The sequence below is a fragment of the Tiliqua scincoides genome, chromosome 4 (genome assembly GCF_035046505.1).
Source record: "Tiliqua scincoides isolate rTilSci1 chromosome 4, rTilSci1.hap2, whole genome shotgun sequence".
Lineage (NCBI taxonomy): Eukaryota > Metazoa > Chordata > Lepidosauria > Squamata > Scincidae > Tiliqua > Tiliqua scincoides.
In genome coordinates this window covers 17,219,852-17,241,985 of record NC_089824.1, presented here as the reverse complement: position 1 = coordinate 17,241,985, position 22,134 = coordinate 17,219,852, and the positions used below count along the sequence as shown (strand labels likewise).

Here is a 22,134-nt window from a genome sequence, read left to right as displayed (position 1 = left end):
CCTGCTTGTAAAATATACATCTGAAACTTGCTGTCCTTTTAGGGCCAGTGGTGTCCTGTATTAACACTTCTTTAAAAAATCCAACTTGCTCAAACTTCAAGATCTAGCTAGCTACCAGATTGCAAACCATTTTGATTTAGTTAGTCTAGATCTGGTCCAGAAGTCTGGCATCGCTACAAAGTTCTAAAAATATTAAAAGACTCAAGAGCTTGATTCAACAAAAAAAAGCTTAAATGCACTTGGCTGTCTAAGGGTAACTATCCCATCCTCACAACTAAACATTATTGGAAGTGGACCGCATAGAAAAGGAATGTTATATTCAACACAAAAACTGTTGTACTTCAATGAGGTTTTGAAAAAATATTTTTCTCCATGGGCACCCATTTAATTTTAAGTAGTCATTCATAGCTGCTTGAACCTAGAGATACCATGGCACAGCAAACTCCTGCCAGGCACTAACATTCGTACTGGTAGCTCCAAGGGGCACCATTAGAAGCAGGAAAATGATAAACACTGATAAAATGACGGAAGTTTGGGCAAAGGAAGAATTCACTACTGTGAGGAAATGAGAGCACATTTTAGACATGTTTGGCAAAGATTTTAAGGAGGTTGGCCATTTTGGGTCTCCTGGAGTTGATTAAAAATAGCACTCTAGTTTACTAAGCAGATAATTGCAAAACAATTTAGTCATAGTTACATGCACCAATATTGCACACATTTGTTTTGAATTTTCCTTTTTAACAATCTTTGTAAAGGTCCTTGAGTCACTTTCTCTTATCTCTGCAACTGGAACTCAAGTCACCCATTGCAGGAGAATTACTAGAAATGAAAGTGGTAAAATGTAATAGAAAAAAAAAAACCAAACACAAAAGCCAACAACTGTACAGACAATGAAATCTAGATTTTGTCTTCTGTGGGCCTCACACATGGGGCAATGTGTAAGCACTAATGAAGCTAACTACACAAATCGAGCTTTCAAATAATATGGAATCTGGGACCAGGAGTTGCAATGATGTCACTGTATGGTTCTTCTTGTGTCAGCTCTATAGCTTGCTGCTTTTTAAGTACCAAGAAACTGTAGAATTTTGCAGCTGCTTGTTTGCGATTTGTATTCCTACACAGCTCAAGCAAACTGATGGATTCTGCTCCAGTCTTGGCAAGAGCTCTCTGAAAATACATAAAAGACAGTTAGTGGTCCTCATTTCCAAGTTCCTCCAGAGCATTACAAATGAACCCATTTGGTCCCCCAAATAAACTTACAAACTCACCACTAGCAAGTGCAATTTTTAGTGTAGAAAGCACTATTTTTTTAATACTGCCTTTCCTCCATGGAGCTCAGGGTGTGTACATGTTTCCTTCCCTCCTTTACCCTCACAACAACCCTGAGAGGTAGGTGAGGCTGAGAGCTAGTGACCCAGGAAGCTTCATGGACAACTAGAGATTTGAACCTGGATCTTCCAGGACTAAGTCCAACTCCTGAACCACAACACAATCCTGGCTCTCCATTCTCACCCTTAGCTGAAGGTAGGTAGGGTGGGGGTCTCCTTTACCTCTTGTTGAAGTTTTAAAAGCATGTGAAAGTAGCAGGACATTTAGGCATTTTTTAACACTTTTGGAGCCTCAATGCAACAGGCAAGTCCCCATACCTTTATTTTAGAAGTGGGGAGGAGGACAGAGGTTTGCCCCTGCAATCACTCTGGGTGTCAGAGAACCTTACAACACCTATGGAACTCAGTGAGACAGGTCTTCCCTTCTGGGGAGGGGCAGGGTTGGCAATAAGTACCAATTTTGGCTAGCTACTGTTAAAACACATGCACCTCTTGATCTTCATTAAATACAAATACAACTAAGCAGGAATGGGATAATCAAATTAAACTTGAAAGGAAACATTTAAGTCTCTATAAGAAGAGTTTTATCTCCTAACAGGTGCATACCAAGGTCTGAACCTCAAAATAGTAGCTCAGATACAACATGTTTTTATGTTTAGCAACTTCACCAGTACATGAGAAAGTGAACAGGAAAGAGTTTGAAGCACTAGTATTTGGGGTACTATAAAAAGATTGTGTAGTGAAGATAACACACACTAAAGAAGCTTAACGAATTAGGATTCTTGACTGAGTCAGAAATGTTATTCCCAAATGTTTTGTATTATAATTTCCCTGGTTAGGCTGGAAAGAACACCTTTTTTATATTTCACTCAAAGACCAGTAAAGAGGCCTCCAAGTATGGAGTCCCATCAGATGAGTCATATTAACTACACACACTACTAAAGAAAACAATTTTGTACCTGAAGACCATGTAGCATCTGCTGAGTTCTCTTGTTCCACCGTCTTTCCTCTTGATCTTGGTCACCTCCTGTACCATCTTCCTCCTGCAATCATATTTCAGACAAACAATTGAATAATCCTCCTCTGTTGATAAAGAAATAGTTGGAGAGCTAGACTGACAAGTTTAATATGCAGGACAAAAGAAGAATGAGAGAGAATCCATTATGATTACGTTCATGGATCTCTCTCATACCACCAGAACCTGGTGTTATCCAACAAAATTGGCAATAGATCCAAGACAAAACATAAGTCATGGAAATCAGTGCCACAAGACATTGGCTGCTGGCTTAAATGGCTTTACAAGTAGACTAAAATTCAGGGAAGTTAGATCAACTGGCTTAGCTATGACAGTGGGCTGTATTCCAAATCTTATGGGCAGAAATACAGGCAAGGGGGGTTCCCTGCCCCTTCTCAGTCATATTTAAGTCTCTATAAATCTTGTCCATAAGAACATAAAGAAGCTTTATTCTTCTTCAAGTTTTAAGTTGGTGACTAGCATGGTCTCATCTGGCCCAGCAACAACCAAGGAACAGGCATGAGATGTATACCTATATCCTCCATGTGGTCAACAATATGGATATGAGAGGGAAACCAGCAAAATCCATGGTTGACAAGGGATTTAAGGTTTGTATTACATGAAACAGCAGCAGCAGCATATAATTTGATCAGGTCTACCTGAGATTTATTACATTATGCATGAGAGCTGTGGCCCATTCAATCTGCAAGTATAACAATCTCATATTTTAGTTGCAGAAACTGTGAGAGGAAAAAAGAATCAAGGAATTGAAGCTGTGCAAGATTCTCTTCCTACATGCTTTGTACTATGAAGGTACAAAATAGATAACACAATTTTTTTAAACAGGTGGGCAAAGAGCAAGGTTTCAATTTCCAGAGGCTACATCATTCAAGAGTTTTCCCAATCACCAACATAACTCAGTGCCTACCTCTTCTTCCTCCTCCTCTTCCTTCTCCTTTTCTTTTTCCTTATCCTTCTCAGGCAACAGCTCCAGCTCTGGAATTAGCTGACAGATGTTTTGAGGCTCTTCTGGAGGCAATTCCACTGGTGGCATTTCTATCTGCTGCAATGGTTGAGACTAAGGACACAGACATTCAAGTTGCATCAATGAACATTACGCCAAGAGTAAGAAGTCCTCAGAGTTGGTATCTTTAAAATCTTTGTTTTTTCAAAGCCTTACTATGCTAAATAATCTTACTGCACTAAACTTTAAGAATTCTCCTGCCATTTCTCCAGAGCCATTCAAGTACTTTACTTCTTCCAAGTGTCCACACTGATAGTTTTTGAACAAAAATGCTAGTAGATCATTACCAAGGGAGAATGGTTTGAAAAACAGACAAGAATAGCACTGATATAGATGGCAGCTATACACTTAACATTCATTAAGTGGCCCAATGTATTGCTATGAAACCTACTGCCAAATACTGAAACAGGGCAAGGTGACATATGTTGTTCTGTTGGAGCAGCCAAGCAGGACACTGCTACAAAAGTAAATACAAACAGTCAAAAGACAGCTGAAAGTGCAGATTTGAATCTGATCACTGATCCAGTGACCCAATCTTTCAGCAGGTACTGGTAACCTCCAACAGGAAAACAGCCACATGGCATCTTTAAAAGGGTAGATATTCCAATACTAGAATTTATTTTGACTGAGTCAAAAGCTGCAACTTGCACCAACACAAGAATTCCTTAATGGATATACAGGTGAGTGCCACTAGAGACATTTTGGCTTATGCCAGGATCACATAACCAATGACCATGTGTGGTCACATGGTTGTCGGGCATGCACACCCCAACCCTCCAAAAGCAAAACCAGAAGTTGCGAGAGAGACACAATTTCCCTCAGTCTGAACTCCAGAGGCAGCAAGGACACGCACTGACACTCTTCATCCGGAGGGGAGGGGAATGGAGCACCCCCTTCCCTGCGGAGGGTCCAAATTGGCCAAGCACTGCTTGACAGGGATCGCGGTCCCAATTCGTCGCTAAGTGGCGCGCGACTGTATTGAAGTGTCCAGCTTTGAATCTGTATTTCTCGTAAAGTGCTGATTTTGACTTCTACAGTTTTAACTAACGCCTTGTTACAGAAACATTCTCTGACTCACAGCAAGCACAGGCTCTGGTTCCACTTGCGCAGCCTTCCGTTTTACACCAGTCTGAGGTGGAGGTGGAGGCATCACCGATTCATCCAAATTGGTTCTGCTGCCTTCCATGATGGATTCCTGAAGACGACTTGGCTCTTCCAAGATAGGTTCATCTATTTTACAAAAATATCAATGACTTATTACTATACTCAAAATCATAGGACTTGACCTTTCCTATAAAAGATTTCAATAGTTTTGCCTTCTACCTCCATTTCATTTAGGGGTGAACAAACATCCAACACATTCCTTCTCACTACATGAACACTGTTTTTTTTCCAAAACATGGAAAATAATAATATACCCAGACCAGTTACAAGCCTGATGGTATAAGACAGATTTAAACAGCACAAACCAATAACATTGCGCTGCTGAGGTTCCTCTCGAGGTACTTCTGGGTTCTCAAACTCTTTAAGGAATTCATCCAGGTTATCAGCTTCACCACCTTTCCTTCTCTTTCTAAGGTCTTCAGGTACAAGAGGTGTAAGACAGCGAGTAAAAAGCTAAAAACAAAAGCACTGATTAAATACACTGTTGAGTCAAAGCCTTCTGAAGCAGACATGATACACACAAACTAAGAACTGGTATTTATCAGATTTGTTGTTTGCAATTAAAAGTAACTATATAAGCAATCTCTACTCATTTTAAAGGACAGCAAGTCCTCACTTAAAGTCCCAGTAATTTGACAAAGGACAAAAAAATTGATTCCCGACTAGGGTGGAGTTTGCACGTTCTGCATGAATTTTCTCCAGGCTGGAAAGCTCACATTTCAATGTTTAATATTAGAAATCTTTTGGTTCTTTATTTAAAAGTTGGGTAATGTTTCTGGACTAGAAATATGCTGTATTGTATTGTATTGGGATCGTAACTCTTGTTTACTTATGTCAATTAGCCTACAGTAAAATTGGTTTCATTGTAAGTCATTTCACTTAAAGTTGCCATTTCCAATAAACTATCAACAACTTTAAGTGAGAATTTGCTGTAACATTTCTAAAGTTTGAGTTACCTTCAATAGTCTGTTATTCCACAGAGGCTGAGCAGGAAGAGAGAAGAGCTTTTCTACCCCTCCAGTTTCTTTCCACATCATTAACTTCTTTGTGGGAGGTGCCAAGTCCAGTGTAGTGACAATATCAGAGTAGTCACTTAACTGGGCTCTAATGGTTTTGCTGTCCAGTTCTTTCACGCTGTCCACGATCAGCTTTCTCTTCCTCTTTGCCTTGGTTTCCTTAACTGTTTAGGGGGAAAAGGAAACTTTTAAACAAAACCACTGGATATAATCATATAGTAATCATATTTAATCTTTAATCACGGCACTGGCATTCATTTCAAATGTTGAACTCGTCCGAAAAACACAAATACAGAATTTGAGGAATGACTCTTGAATGTGATAATACACTCTGCAAAGATTAGTTAACAAGTACAGACCACAATATTCTGCACATTGCAAGAACCAAAAGACACCAGCGAACTTTGGAATAATCCTCCTTCATCTTCCCACAGAGCTGACTTCAACCACCTTAGGAAATTTACTATAGACAAATGGTTCACTAAGATCAGCATAACACAGTCTTAAGTAGCACACGAAACACATAATTTTTATTGATGATCCCCAGCTTCCATTAATGGGATGATTTAGGTTGAGGCTCAGTCCTGCACAACATAAGGCTGGCACGCCATCCAAGTCTTCTCTGTGGTCAAGGAGACCTGCTCCTTATATTTATTCTTCACAATCTTTTCCCACCTCTTTTTGAGAAGCAAGGCCAGAACAATCTAATCAAAAGTGAGGATGAGAAAATGCCTGTCTTCATTGTAACTTGTTCCTGGACATGCTTTTTAAACATGCATAACAGGAGAAAAATAATTTGTGTGCAAGGATGCTGTATAGTGGCCAACGGCACAGATATGCAGTTCAGCAAGGAAGGACAAGGGAGGCAATGGTAAAAGGAAAGACAAAACAATTTATTGAAGGGATAGTTAACAAAATGGGGAACATTTAGGAAAAAGGGAAACAATGCTTAACTAAACTTGACCACTGTCTCACAGTTAGGAGAACTATTTCTGACCACTCATGCATTGCTGAACCCTAAGTGTAAGCAGTTGTTAGAAAGAAAAGCAGAGGAGCCCTTAGAAGGAATGAGAGGGAACATAGCAAAGAAAGTGTAAAGAGGAAAGGGATGTAGGAATATCAGGTGGACTTCAGAGTAAGTAAGCCGAGGTTTTAGGATACAAAGAAAGAAGAATGGAGGAATGAAGGAACAATGGAGGATTTGCGGGAAGAAAGTGCCTGCAATTCAGACCATAGCAAAAGGCTGTGACTGGAGAGAGGTTCTCTGTAGCCTGAACCAAGAGCTTCAGGCAAAGTGTGAACCTAGACACAGGCCATGAAATCACTTCACACACTAGGTGAAGGGTGCTAGTAGGTGTGCTAACCTCTCAATGCCTCTCAATGAATCTGTTTTTCCAGAGGGATGAAGCACACTGAAAAAGTGGTCCACAAAGATTAGCTGAGAAGCCCCACAGTGGCTTCAGCTGGTCTCAGGGAAGTAAAACAGAAAGGAAAAGGGGAGTGGGTGTCACAGATCCCAGGTGCTGACTGGAAGAGTCGTCCTTGGATGGTGACTGGTGCAGTGTTAGCTTTACACAGCAGCAGCAAGCACCCCACAGACCAAAAACAAGGCAGAATGGAGCTGAGAAACAAAGAACATAAGGGCCTAACAACCCAGGTTTTACAGATTTTTCACCCATCTAATCTAATGAGATTAGAGTGAACTCATCAAGGGACTTCTGTTTCTCAGTTAGCCAGCCCTAGATGCAAGCTAATGTTGTCTTTCACACCTGACTGGGGGTGTGAAAGGTGTGTTCAGAAGGTGTGCTGGCTCATCATGCCTCCAAGACTGAGTTTTGTGAGGACAGTTACAAGTTGGGCATACTTCCTCTGTTTTGCTAAGCTTGTTTTTTTCCAAAACCAAGAGCTACTACATTTGAATTTTGAAGCAGGCAAAGTGCCATCTGATCCAGCCTCATTTGGGGCGGGGAGGAGGGACTGCTCCTTGGTCTGTGGATCCAAGGTCTCCTATCCTCAGTCCAGGCCACAGTTACTGGCCTGATCTGGGCTCTCCTGGCAGGAACTCAGCAGAGCACCCATGCATATGCTTATGGGTGTTCTCTGCACGCTTAACTGGCTACAAACTCCCTCAGAGCTATACAATGGAATCACAGCAAGGTTTTCTAACCCACTGCAGTAAGACAGTTACAGTGCATGGTTTGCATACATCAGCAAGAAAGCCTGGTGTGTAGTTGACACAAACCGAGTAAGAGAAATAAGGTATGACAAATGAAGAAACAAAGCATTCACACACCACAGACAACAAATGAAGGAAGAAAAGATGGTATAAATACCCATGAATGAGAACCCTCCCTTCCTTTGGTTTTAACAGAAAGTTAATGCTGCTAAAGAAAGAAGTGTGCTCCAATTTCCCTTTGAAGGGGCCCAGGAGCTGCAGCAGAAATGGAAGGCAGAAAAGAACAGAATACACCACAAGGAGCTTTCTGAATCCTTGCGTATATTTTTAATATTTATCTAGCAAAAAAAAGAAAAGAAAAAACCAAACTTGATGGTTATCCTGTTAGAAAATAACATTGCATGTGATGCTATACTACTATAAGAAGCCCAAACAAGCAATTGGCAGAAAAACATCTGAAAAGTTAGAGAAGGAGTGGGGGAAAAACAGATATTACCAGTTAAACAGCTGTGTTACTAAGTGTTAGCAATTCCATTGTAGCATTATATAAACACACACTGTATTGGTAAGCTGGTTATATAACCCTATTAACAGAACTTAAGTTTTCAAATTATGCTATAAGCCTGCAAGACAAACACATGCTCAGTGAAGACTTTTCTAGCACAAAGAGTCAAGCAATTCTAGTATAGTTACCAGTTATGTCAATAGGCTCCAAAGCAAAAGCTTCCTCTTCATTTGGAACCAGTGTTGTCTGGTCAGTCATAGTCGGCAATGGTTCAACTGGATCTACTGAGTCTGGACTATCTGGTCCACCCACTGTCAATGAAAGAATTAAAAAATAAATTTCCTAGTTAACTGACAATCAAGACACTACAGAATATAGATTGTGTTTTACAATGCCACTCCTACAACCATTTTCTCTTTCTATGCTAAAAACATCTTCAGGCCACTTCCCCCCAATTCACTTTAAGATGCCACTGATCCAATTCTCTCATATAGAGTGCTTGGAATAGCCAGATTTAAGTTAGGGCACAGGGTAGCTGAGCCAAGTAATGGAACTAATATGAAGCCTCCTTGTGGATAAATTGCCTAACCTGCCCCTTGCTTATTCACTACTAATAGAAAATAATGGTGGAAAGGTAAACACATAAGAATGTTTGGAACACTATGTGCACTGTCACACTGCTACAAGTTGGAGGTGGAACGACACATTAGAACACCGAAAGAGGGAGATCTTCCCCTTTGGAAGAACAACTCCTTGGAGTCTCCAAGGCTTCAGAACTATACCTAGCATTAATCTCACAGTACATATTTTAAGTAGCATTGCTGAAGTCACATCTAGGAGTCAGCCCTATTAACCTTGGTGAAACTTACTTCTGAGTAGATATGCATAGAATTGCATCATTAGTATCTAGCTATAAAAGCTCTGACAATAAGTTCAACAGAATGACTATATAATGTATCAACCACATCATACCTTTGATATTTTAATATTTAAACTCACTGAATACTTACTTGAGACATTATCATCATCATCCGGATCATCATTGGGAGGTTGCTCAGGCATCATTACTCCTCCTTCTGAAAGGGTAGGTGGGTCATCAAATATACCTACTTCACTGTTGCTGAGAAGTTTGTCATCTGAAAAAGAAACTCAAGAGTTAGAGTTGGAAACATGTCATGGCTCAACAGGTATAAATTCCATAAGCTATCACAACATTCTTTTGTACCAACAACAATCATGTACCATCAAACCAGGGTTTAAGGGGACCAAATAATCCATTCACTAGATATCTAGTCCACTATACAAGGTATCTTTGCAAATCGTTATAGCAGGGGTCTCTAAGCTTTTTGACCAAAGGGCCGCATCAAATATCTGGCACAGTGTTGAGGGCCGGAAGAAAAAAAAAAATTAAAATAAATACATTAGAGATGGAACTCAGATGAATGAGTAAATGAATGAATGGGCTCAGATGCCCAGGATTTCTCCAAGCACCAACACAGTCCAAGAAATAAAGCACACACTTAAATAGACCCCCATTCCCCCACACCATAAGCACAACTCTGGTTGTATTTGGTCAACTGGCCAGAGGCTCTCAGTAGATCAGAGGTTGGCCATGGGCCAGATAAAGACTGGTCGCGGGCTGCATTTGGCCCCCAGGCTGGGGTTTGGAGACCCCTGCATTATAGGGTGGAGAAAAAAGGCATCATCATGTAAGAACATCCACATGTTAACCATAAGCCACTCCAACTTTCTGAGCAATATAAAAATCATTACTTTGAAAATTAAAATTAATCAAGGAAGTGCTGCAATATTTTTAAGGGGAAAAACTCGATTAAGAGACAAAGGCATTTATACTGTGTGTGCTTTCAAAAGTGACTGAATCATACTAGTTTTAAAAATGATCAAAAAGTGATAAGGCTATTTTTAAAACTCCTACTCATCAGAAATGGCTTGAAACAGGGTTGCCAGCTTGAGCCAATGAAAACTGAGGACAAAACCACAGATACAAATTGTGGGGATGAAAATAAGAATTGAGATAATTTTATCAGTTTGGAGAATAGGCAGATTTAATTAAAACACCCATATCTGATATTCATCTTAAGCACATTTAAATATTAGGTTGAGGAAGATGCTTCTCACATAAAGAAGGAAACCATGATTACTGCCCATTCTCCCCCCTCCACCACGCCATTCCCAAGAGTCCCAGGATATGTTGTTCACAGGGGCATACACCTGCCATGGAAGAAGCGTAGGAAAACCCTTCTTCACAATTTTTTGGAGATGAGACTAGAGCCATTCAAAGCTTTCCTCAGCAAGCAACTGAACAGAACTGCTAGATGCGGTTCACAAAGCAAAGAACGCAGTTTGACTCCAAACCACTTATAGAATTTTAGCACAGAAAATGTGACCATGTTAAAGTGCAAACTGATCATGAACAAATGTGCCATCCTTTGCCACCTACTATAATGCTTCTAAAGGGCTCAAACATGTACAGTTTTAAACAGTTTTCATATACATCTTCAATACATTGGACATTTCCTTATCTTGAAAGAGACTCTTATTCAGAGCAGATAACACCACTAACTCTTCATAGTCTGGACGACTTTAACACATATCCACAGCTGTGGCCTATGATTAAAGGCAGCTTTGCAAGCAGGACGAGATTATTCCACAGGAGATCTGCTGATCCCACCTGCCACTCCACAAATTACATTCCTATTACGACACTGTGGCACAACTAACTCCTAGCCTGTCCTCCACAGTACAGTTTAACATTTCAAGTAGGCAAGTAAACATTCTTGGGGTTGAAGAACACTAACATTACCAAGAAGTTCAAAAGAACTTTAAGTAACATTTGCTCAGGGGGGGGGGACACAATAGGAAGTGCTAACATACCAAGAATTCCACCATCATTTCCCTCTCCAAAATTATCATCCTTGTAATGTTCGTATCCCAAGTCGTTAGGTTTCTCATTAAGATGACTGGTGCTCTGTTCAGGTTCCAAGAGAAGGTTGGAAGCACTAGTACTATCCAGCATGTCATCTGGAAAAGCACTATCTTCTCTCATCATTTCACGGTCATCCATTCCAAAGTCACCTATTGTAAGGTTAGCCATCATAAATGAAATGAACAGATTATTTTTAAGAAACCTCAATGAAAAGTAATCCCATCCCACCACTATTGAAAGTCACTAAATTCTGAATTTTGACTTTTCTAGTTCTACTGCTATTAAACATTTCACAACTACTCAAACACAGGGTTCTAACTGGGCAGTGGAGAAAATTTATTCCAGTACTGTAAGAGATAATGACCATTCATGCAATTTGTTCCGCCCTCCCCCTACTCCTTAAAGTTATTTTATGCCTGTGCTTAATCCTAGTTCTTCAAATGATCTGAACATGTGGTTAGCTCCTTGAGTTTTGCCTCCTCTTTGTGAATCATGAGCCACCAACATCCAACTTGTTAACTTGCATCCAAGTCTTGGACCTTATTCTGTGCTACCCTCAAAAATAAAAGCCACTACCAAAAACCAAGAAAGTTTGTTCAGTTCTTATACTACAATTGAAATATAGTATCTGCATACCTTCAAATAAATAATCTACAGCAAGCTTTTACAGGTGGAGCCTCTTTATTCAAGGAATTTCTATCAGCAAATCTGGCTCAGAGCGAGTCCCTAGAACCTGTGTAAAGCCAGACTTGGCCCCACCCAAGCCCCCCAGAGGGGACTGGAGCTCTGCTTTTCACCCAAAACCCAAAAATGCCTCTCTAGGACGTCCAGAGGCCATTCTGAGGCCTGTGGAGGCTGCGCACGGCCTCCAAGGGCCTCAGAAGAACCTCCAGAGAAGTGACCTCTGAGGCTTCTGGGGGTCTTTGAGGCCTTAGAAGGGCACTTCCGGTTTTTGCCCGAAAACAGGTTTTTGCCCTTCTAGGACCTCTGGAGGCCATTTTGAGGCCCATGGATGCTGCACACAGTCTCCACAGGCCTCAGAACCGTTCCGGATGCGATCAGAAGGCAAGCTCTGGTTGCATTCAGAGCTGGGTGGACCCCAAATTTTGCATGACTTGGTTTCACATGAAATTCAGTATTTGTATGGGTTCCTAAACCGGAAACCTCGCAAATAACGAGGGTCCATCTGTATTTATATACAGAAGTCAATAGTCTGCTGCCACTTAACAAACCATAAGTGATTTTAGCATAGAAATGTGAATTTTTGTGGAAGGTGTGACGTCTATAAAGCACCACAGAAGTATTTCCATTTCTCTTGTTTCTAGTACTGATACGTGGAATTAGTTAAACTAAAATTAGTGTGTTACCAAAGTCGTTTTCCTGGAGGATACTGATATTGCCCACTTCTTCACGCATTGTAATTTCCTCCACTCTGCTTTGGTTCAAACTGAATTGTTGAGCGACATCAATATCACTTTGAAAAAAGCATACATTTGAGAAAGGTAAATAACATTCCAAAAGGCAAACAAACAAATCCTCCTGCTTTAATAGAGTCAGTCTATTAAACCGGTGAATATATAGAGCCTTCCCCTCTGCTCAACAAACAGACAAAAGCAGCTACACATTTTCAGCTTCAACCATTTTAGTGTTCTGAAGCAGCTGGTGAAAACTGATACCAGCTTCTCAAAATATGAGAATGCTGCAAGGAAGAGTCATTTTGAAATAACACACACAGAATTGCACGGTTCATACTATTACCGCACATATTTTAAGATATAGCTATAAAACTATGAAATTACAGTTCAAAACATTAAATCTCAGTTAACATCAAGATTCACTGTATCAATTCAATATTTGGGGGTCAAATATGCTGTAGGAAAGCCACTAAAACATACCTGTCTTAAGCATGAAATCATTTGCAAGTAAAAAATTTAACACAGCTTTTCACCCAAGCAAGGACTACCTTTTACTACTTTCTCAGTATAGTAATGAGAAAGAGAAAGATAATGGAACATTTTTCAATTAAAACTTCCCAAGGACAATTATTCTAGCAAGAGTTTAAACAAAAAAGCTTACTCTAGGTCTGGCAATGGCTGGTCAAAATCATGAAATTCTTCAGGTAAAGTGATTGCATTATAGGCAGCTTCTCTATTTTCCTCAGGCAAGTCAACCACACCTGAAAAGGGGGTTGTTAGGATGTTATATAGTATACACAACTGCAACATGCCACACAAGTCTTAAAAAAAAAGTTAAAAACAGCATGACACTCGTTAAGTTATAAAGACCAACACATTTATTTTGGCAGAGGCTTTCATAAACAGTTAATGAGTCCATGAAATACATGACTAGTTTGTTTTTTAAAAAAAAACAAGTTTAAAACTTATTATGCTGCAGCATCAAATGCTCCCAACTACTCAATAGGCCAGCATAGAACTCCTCCTGTAACTCTTTACCCAAATCATTTTGTTTATGTTGCAACATCAAGGTGCATACAAAAAAGGCACACAAAGACAATAGTCACAGAAGAATCTGAGTGTGCAGTTAGATCATGCTGTCCAACGAACAGCATTTCACTCATTAGAAAATTACTGAATAACATTCTCTAAACCCGTTACATAATTACACTTATCCAGAAGTGCTACAATGTATCTGATGAAACATATTCCCAACTAAATACAAATAAGAATGCAGTCTGACAAATATAAAAAGGGAGAAGCATTAAGAGAAAAGGTTTCCCATATTTAAAAAAGAAAAAAGTAGGTATGTTGATACAACAGCAAATTCCAAAGCAGTGTGCCATTTATGCAACAGTAACTTTGCAAGGAACAGATATGTAGCAGATACCTGGACGGAAAGCCATCTTGATCTTAATGAATGCCTCATTACAGTCTGCAAGCAGGTATTTAGCTTTCCTGTGGTAGATTCTAACAACTCCCAGCAAAAGGTGTCCAGAGGTTCGAAGAGCCATCTTGACCTGAATAAGTGCTTATAATTAGTACATGATATCCATCAACCATTTCTGACTGAAAAACAATTCCTTTATAAAGAAGACAACTCCTCCAGCACACTAAATAAATTAACTTTATACAGTGATATGAGTGATCAAGATGAAAATGCTTTGCAAATCCACCCTTCCACTGGCTCTTTGAACACAGATCTAACAGTAGTAATTGGCATTATGCCAAATGTCTTTACCAATACTGTTTATAGGCTTGTAAATAGCCACTCAAGTAACAACTACTTGCAGATAAACAGGTAGGAACATTTTTGTGGACAAGAAGAGAATGAATGATCCCTTCACTACAGGTGTGCTACAAATGACTAAGGCTAGCATGTGTGGAGATGTTGGCTAATCAGTTTTTGGACATACTTTCAAGAATGATTTATTACTACTTTTAGCACTTTATTAAATATTTTAGATAGGAAGACAGCCTAATGTCCAAGTTACTGCACAGTTGTCCAAAGAATACTTGAATCACAACAGAACAAACATTTCATAAGACAGCAAGTTTCCACTTTTTGAGGATCAAATTTTATCAGGCAAAGTTATGGCATGTCACCTGTTAGCACAAACACAAGGCAATATTTGGTTTAATACAAGGGCCATAAAAGAAATAAGTTAAATATAAGCAAAGATGAGAGGCACAGAAGGTGTGAAATGAAGGTCTGTTTGCATTTAGAATTTGTTTTGAATTCTGCATACAGAATTAAACAACAACTACAAGCCACGAAAGTTAATGGTATCTGTATATATAGCAGGGGTAGCCAAACTGCAGCTTGTGAGCCACATGTGGCTCTTTGACATATAAACGTGCAGCTCATAGAAATATGTTGGCCGATTTCCTTTCCGCATCACAATTAATATAAAAGGTAAATAAGAAATTATCAAGCATTATAAATTATTTATCAGGTATAAACAGAGTCTGCTGATTAAAGCGTAAGTTTAATGTTCATGATGAGTAAATGTATTTAAATGCTTCTTAAATATTGCAGCTCTCGAACATCTGAGGTTTATTGTATGTGGCTCTTACACTGAACATGTTTGGCTACCCCTGATATAGAGGCAGTATAATTCTGAATCCTAGGAACTATGAGGAAGGTACAACAGGCCTTCCTTACCTGTGGGTTAGCACTCACAGATTTGACTCAATATGGGTACTGAATCCACATCTGGAGGGCCCAAGGACTTCCTGGATGTGACTGGAAGTGCCTTCCAGTTGTATCCAGGCGGTGTTCTGATGTACGGGGGGTAGCACATGGTCCCCCTGCAACTCAAAAGGTGTCCTAGACACTTTGCAGAGGCATTTCTGGTTGCTGGACTTTGGAGAGGCAATTTTGGTTGCCGGTGAGGCTGCCTCACAGATTTAATTATCTGCAAAATTCAGTATTCATGGGGGGGGGGGTGTCTGGATCGCCTGCAAATTTTGAGGGCCAACTGTAAACTACACCAGGCTCTGCTTGTAACTCGAGATAATGGGCTGGCTGAAGCTGGAAACAAAATACTGAACTAGATGAACCTTGGTCTGCTTCACCAAAGAAATTCCTATACTGTATTTCATTCAACTGCTTCATCAATGAACATACACATACTTTGATATATTCTACTTCACAAAACGAATGCAAAAGCATATTCTCTTTAAATATAAAGGTGGTAAAAAAGGTCATACCTTTGGTGAGATGATGCTCTCCACACTGCTTTCCAAGTTGCATTCAAATACATGAGCTTTGGTCAGTTTCTTATCCCAATGGGCCGCCAGCCAGATTTTGGCTAACGGCCCTCGCTTGCTCAGGACAAAATGTGCGTAGAACATTGTGCCAACTGTCTATGCAAAAACCTGTGAAAAGTACATACGCAACAGGGTTACAGAAATCAATTTTGCAGATTTTGTATTGGTTGTCTTTTTAATGGTAAAAGACTAGTGTGAGTTTTCTTACATGGGGACAATTCAAACAAGTAGGATTTTCAGGCGTGACATCTGGAAATAAGTTGACGAACACCATTCGATTTTCTCTCTAGAATACCATTTAGTCTAACCAAGATCTTAGAGGACTGATCTCAGGAATGTCAGGCAACAGACTGCATGAACCAACTATTCCTACAACTTGTTTTCTCAAGTAACAAATCATACAATTCACCTCATATCTGCAGCACAAGCCATGTGAGTTAGCTTCATGATCCTGAAATAAATCTCTAGATGTGCAAAGTCTCTCAGACAGAAAACAAATTTGAGATTTTAGTGGCTACATTACTCTTACCAATGTTGCAGATCAAGTGACATTACCCTAATGCAGGAAAGTCTGTTGAAGTCTCCAGAACTGTTTTTCTGACCCAGGTGGAAGACCACAGGTTTACAGATAAAGACTATTTTCATATTTTAAAAGTTAACTGCAAAGATATGTGCTTAACTGCAAGCCTGGAGAGCAATGCCTATCTGAAAGTCAAGAATTAATTGTGTCTGCTAACAAGGCTCTACTAGATACAACGCACAGCAACATTACCTATACTATATTTCATTTTTTGCTCCCACTTTCTCCCCCTTGATTTTGCTTGATGAGAAACACTCAAAATATTGCTGTGGTACTGAATATCAAACAATGTCAATATCAAGTAAAAAATCTCACCCTCTTCATTCAAGGATTTTTCCCTCTAACTGGTGGTTTTGTAAAAATGTTAATAGCTAGTTGTGCAATTCAAGGTTGAATGGACTGCTACAAGTTCACTGAAGAGATGTTTGGTCATATCAGAATTGAACCAGTTACTCTATCTAATGCATAACTGGAAACTATTAACATCACAGCATGGGAATTCTGTCCTCGCATATTACCCCTCCTGCCCCCTGGTCAGAGGGGTGGATGCAAAGTATCACCATTCTTGCCTGAAGCTTCACTTCCACATTGATTTTTAAAAATCAATTCATTCAAAACAGTATATTGTAAGTACATAAACACTGCTGTCCTCAGAAACCTGTTCTGTTGCTCCAAACATTCTGATGCTCTTTTGCTAAATATGAGATTTTTCCTCAAAGTTTATTTTCTTACTGTGCATGACACTAAACTTATGCAACTAAGATGTTCTCATTTATTTCCCAGTCGGTTCAAATATAAACACATTATCCCTTACTGAAAAATATTTCATGTTCCACTTATACAGATATGTCACCTCTGTCAGCCAGCAACAGCAGTACCTGAAATGTTAGCTTATGAAAAAATTACTAAGTCTATAGTCCATACTTTTTTTTGCTTTATTGAGGTCTGTCCACATTCTGCTACTTGCACATCTGAAAGTGGGAGAAGGTGAAGAATGCAACGAATCAGGGATTTCCTGAATTCCAATGGTGGGGGAACAAAAATTATCATGCCTTCTACAAATCTGGAAGAACCTTCCCAGGCATTTAGTAGGTACAGACTAAGTCTAAGATTCTAGGACTGACAACACTTCTCTCTCTGAATTTATAATTTCTCTACTACCAACACCCAAGAACACTATCAACATCATTCTGCTCTACAAGAAAACTATACCCCTTCACTCTTCTGTAAACTCATATAAGATCATTTTTCCTCTCAAACATTTTAAGTCGAACAAATCTTGCCATGTGAACCCAGCCCAACAACATACAAGTCAAGTGTCCCTGTGGGACTTCAGAAATACGAATAAGATTCACTAGACCCTATCAGTCCGCCAGCCCAACACAGAGCAGCTTTTTGAAATGATTGAGCAGGCCAATGGCAGCTGCCAGGCTCCTTCTTTTTATAGGACACCACTGAGATGTTAATATTTCAAATTCCTAAGCACTAGCAGAAAGCCTGAACCCTCCTTGGCTGCGTTTCTTTAGCATGCTTTTTTGGTGTGAACAGTGCTGGGAAGGTATTACAGGGGTAGGGAGTGGGCAGATAAGGTCCTGGAGGGGAATTGAGAGAGGTGAAAAGCGGTGTGCCCCAAGGATCTGTCCTGGGACTGGTGCTTTTCAACCTCTTCATAAATGACCTGGAGACAGGGGTGAGCAGTGAGGTGGCTAAGTTTGCAGACAACACCAAACTTTTCCGAGTGGTGAAGACCAAAAGTGATTGTGAGGAGCTCCAGAAGGATCTCTCCAGGCTGGCAGAATGAGCAACAAAATGGCAGATGCGCTTCAATGTCAGTAAATGTAAGGTCATGCACATTGGGGCAAAAAATCAAAACTTTAGATATAAGCTGATGGGTTCTGAACTGTCTGTGACAGAGAGATCTTGGGGTGGTGGTGGACAGGTCGATGAAAGTGTCGACCTAATGTGCGGCGGCAGTTAAGAAGGCCAATTCTATGCTTGGGATTATTAGGAAAGGTTGAGAACAAAACGGCTAATATTATAATGCCATTGTACAAATCGATGGTAAGGCCACACCTGGAGTATTGTGTCCAGTTCTGGCCACCACATCTCAAAAAAGACATAGTGGAAATGGAAAAGGTGCAAAAGAGAGCGACTAAGATGATTATGGGGCTGGGGCACCTTCCTTACGAGGAACGGCTACGGCGTTTGGGCCTCTTCAGCCTAGAAAAGAGACGCCTGAGGGGGGACATGATTGAGACATACAAAATTATGCAGGGGATGGACAGAGGGATAGGGAGATGCTCTTTACACTCTCACATAACACCAGAACCAGGGGACATCCACTCAAATTGAGCGTTGGGAGAGTTAGAACAGACAAGAGAAAATATTTCTTTACACAGCGTGTGGTTGGTCTGTGGAACTCCTTGCCACAGGATGTGGTGATGGCATCTGGCCTGGACGCCTTTAAAAAGGGATTGGACAAGTTTCTGGAGGAAAAATCCATTACGGGGTACAAGCCATGATGCATATGCGCAACCTCCTGATTTTAGAAATGGGCTATGTCAGAAGGCCAGATGCAAGGGAGGGCACCAGGATGAGGTCTCTTGTTATCTGGTGTGCTCCCTGGGGCATTTGGTGGGCCGCTGTGAGATACAGGAAGCTGGACTAGATGGGCCTATGGCCTGATCCAGTGGGGCTGTTCTTATGTTCTTAATTGATGGTGGGTCTCCAGTGCATCCCTTTTTCTTACAGTGAACAGTGCTGGGAAAGTGTTACAAGGTGTTACAAGTGAGCAGATGGGGGGGGAGTTGATGGGGAGTCCTCAGCCTGTCCCTTTTTCTTGCAGTGAACAGTGCTGGTAATGTATTACAGGGACAGGGAGTGGGCAGATAAGGCCGGGGGGGGGAATTGGTGGTGGGTTCCCAGTGCGTCCCTTTTTCTTACAGTGAACAGTGCTGGGAAGGTGTTACAAGGACAAGGAATGAACAGATAGGGTGAGGGGGGGAATGGATGGTGGGTTCCCAACCTGTCCCTTTGACTTGCAGTGCTGGACGGGTGTTACAAGGGCAGGGAGTGGGCAGAGAGGGTCCTGGGGGGATTGATGGTGGGTCTCCAGGCTCATACCTCATGTATTGATTGAGGTCGTAGCATGGCAAAGGTTGAAGACCACCGACACTGAGCTCATGGTGTGAAGTTCCTTTGAGCCTTACTCCTGGTGAGGTGTGCAGGATCCCGACCCAACCCCTCTGTTAAAGGAGTGACAATCACAGTGCTGGGAGAGGGGGGGTCGAACCACCCCAAAGTTCCTTGCACAGGAAGGGCGATGGGGGGAGTTAGTGGTACTGAACGCCCCCTGCAGAGGGCAAGGAGAGTGGCGGGGCTGCCTCGTGCCCCCTCCACGGTCTGTGGAGTGCAGGGGGCGCGGAGAGAGCCCTCTTCGCCCCCATGCCTGGGGTCTGGCCCCAGAGAACCGAGTGGGCAGCACAGTTGGGGGCTCACTTGGGGCAGGGTTGTGTTGGGGCACGAGCACCGCCTGCTCCAGAGCCCGGGCCGGCCAGGCGGGGAGAGCTCGAGGCCTCCAGGGCCACTGCCTGGGCAGGCAGACGTGGCTCCTCCCAGGTTTGGAGCCAGGTGTGCCTGCTGGGGGGCCCGGGCTCCCGCTGCGCCTTTCGCTTCCTGGCTGGGCCCCGCTGCGGGGGCCACACACCCGCCCCCCTAGGCCTAGCAGCCTCGGCCCCCCAGCCGGGCCTAGGCGCTCCTCGCCCCAAGCCCGCGCGCCCAGCCCCGCGCTCACCTCTGGTCCGGCGCGGCCGCCAAGGCCCAGGCGCTCCCGGGGTGAGGTCAGCGCTCCGGCCGCCCGCGCCGCTCCCCTCGCCTGCCGCTCCCCCCGCCCCCTCCGGAGCCACTCAAACAAACAAGATGGCGGCCGCGGCCCTTCCTGCCGCCCAAACCAGCCGTTCAAAAATCGGCAGGATGTTTACCGTTAAAAAAAATCGGGAGGGAGGGAGGGGGCGAGGGGAGAGAGAGCCCAATGCGCGTGCGCGGGCAGAAAGCGACCTGAAAGGCGCAGGCGCGAGTCGCGACGTTGACGTCCGCCAATCAGGAGAAGCGGAGGCAGCACCGGGAGACGATTGGCTGACGGGTTGCCATGGAGACCGGGCAGGGGGTGGGGCCCGCGAAGTGATGAATGGGAGATACGAGGGGGAGCGAGTGGCTTAGAGCGCATGCGCAGCTCCTGTTGCAGCTGGCTCAGGTGGAACAGAGTTTAATGAGGTCCCCTGCTGGGCCTCTGCTGAGAGGGCAGGAAACATACAGGGCTACATAATGAAATAAATAATAATTAGTATTTTTTATGTTAGTAATTAATTAATTAAGTAATTAATTAGTATTCTTTACCATCAATTAATCATTGATGAATTATTTATTAATCATATTAATTAATTACAATAATTACGAGTAAAAACTGATATTAATTATATTAATTCATCAAATTAATTACAATTAAATGCTAATAATTATTTAATTATCATGAACCATAATTAAATAATCATAAATAATAATTTAATTATCATGGAATAATTATGTAATAATCATCATTAAATAATCATTAATAATAATTATTTAATTATTGTTAAATAATACTTAATATATATAATATAGTAGTATAATATAATAATAATTACATATTCATGATTGAATAATAATTATAATAATCATTTAATAAAATACAATAAAATATTTATTTATTTATTTATTTATAGCCCAATCCTATGCATTACTCAGAAGTCCCATTAGAGTTAATGGGGCTTACTCCCAGGAAAGTGTGGATAGGATTGGGCTACCAATCATTTGATTAATAAAATAATCATTTAATAATAATTATCATTAAATAATCATTAATAATTAATTATCATATAATAATCTGTGCCAGAACCACCATTCAGAGCGTGATACCATAGTCTTTCGAGACTGAAGGTTGCCAACTAATAATGTAATTATCATTAATCATAAATAAAGCAAACTGAAAGATAACATAATATACTGTGCATGTTTTTTAAGATCATGGGCATGCACGTTTTTGAGTTAGATCTTATCTTAATTGAGGAAATCTATTACTTTTAAAATTGAATTAGACTGTGGAACTCCTTGCCACAAGATGTAGTGTTGGCTTCTGGCCTGGATGCCATTAAAAAGGGATTGGAGAGATTTCTGGAGGAAAAGTTCATCACAGGTTACAAGCCATAATGGGTTTGTGCTAGAAGTGGCTACTTTAGATGCCAGATGCAAGGGGGGCACCAGGATGCAGGTCTCTTGTGGTCTTGCATGCTCTCTGACAGCCCAATCCTGAACTGCCCTGGGTGCGGGGCTGCAGTGGCGCAATGACTTTTGTCCCCTTTCCCTGGTTAAAGTGAGTAGCCCCACAATGGGACTACTTGATTCTCTACCGACCCAAAGGATAGTGGAGAATCAAGAGCCTCCAGGTGTGTGGTGAGCCATGTCAGAGGAATGGGGTGCTGCATGCCCACTGGGTTCCTCCAGCACACATATTGTGGGTGCATGTGACCGTAGGCCATGTGTTGGACCACCCGGATCTAAAAAGAGGTGCAGAAGAGACACCAGCAACAGCCATTGGAAAAAAAATACCATGCTGGG

General features: G+C 41.4%; 1 protein-coding gene across 1 annotated transcript; it reads right to left on the bottom strand.

The window, feature by feature from the left end:
• Window positions 1-20,420, bottom strand: RAD21 (RAD21 cohesin complex component). The gene is made up of 14 exons (XM_066623639.1): window positions 20,276-20,420; window positions 15,843-16,010; window positions 14,020-14,149; window positions 13,252-13,351; window positions 12,543-12,649; window positions 11,124-11,324; window positions 9,239-9,364; window positions 8,417-8,539; window positions 5,488-5,711; window positions 4,837-4,984; window positions 4,446-4,597; window positions 3,272-3,421; window positions 2,288-2,371; window positions 1-1,167 (listed from the first exon to the last, which is right to left on the bottom strand). The coding sequence occupies exons 2-14, from the start codon at window positions 15,984-15,986 to the stop codon at window positions 976-978; spliced, it is 1,881 nt and encodes a 626-aa protein (XP_066479736.1). The 5' UTR covers window positions 15,987-16,010; window positions 20,276-20,420; the 3' UTR covers window positions 1-975.
• Window positions 20,421-22,134: the final 1,714 nt, after the last annotated feature.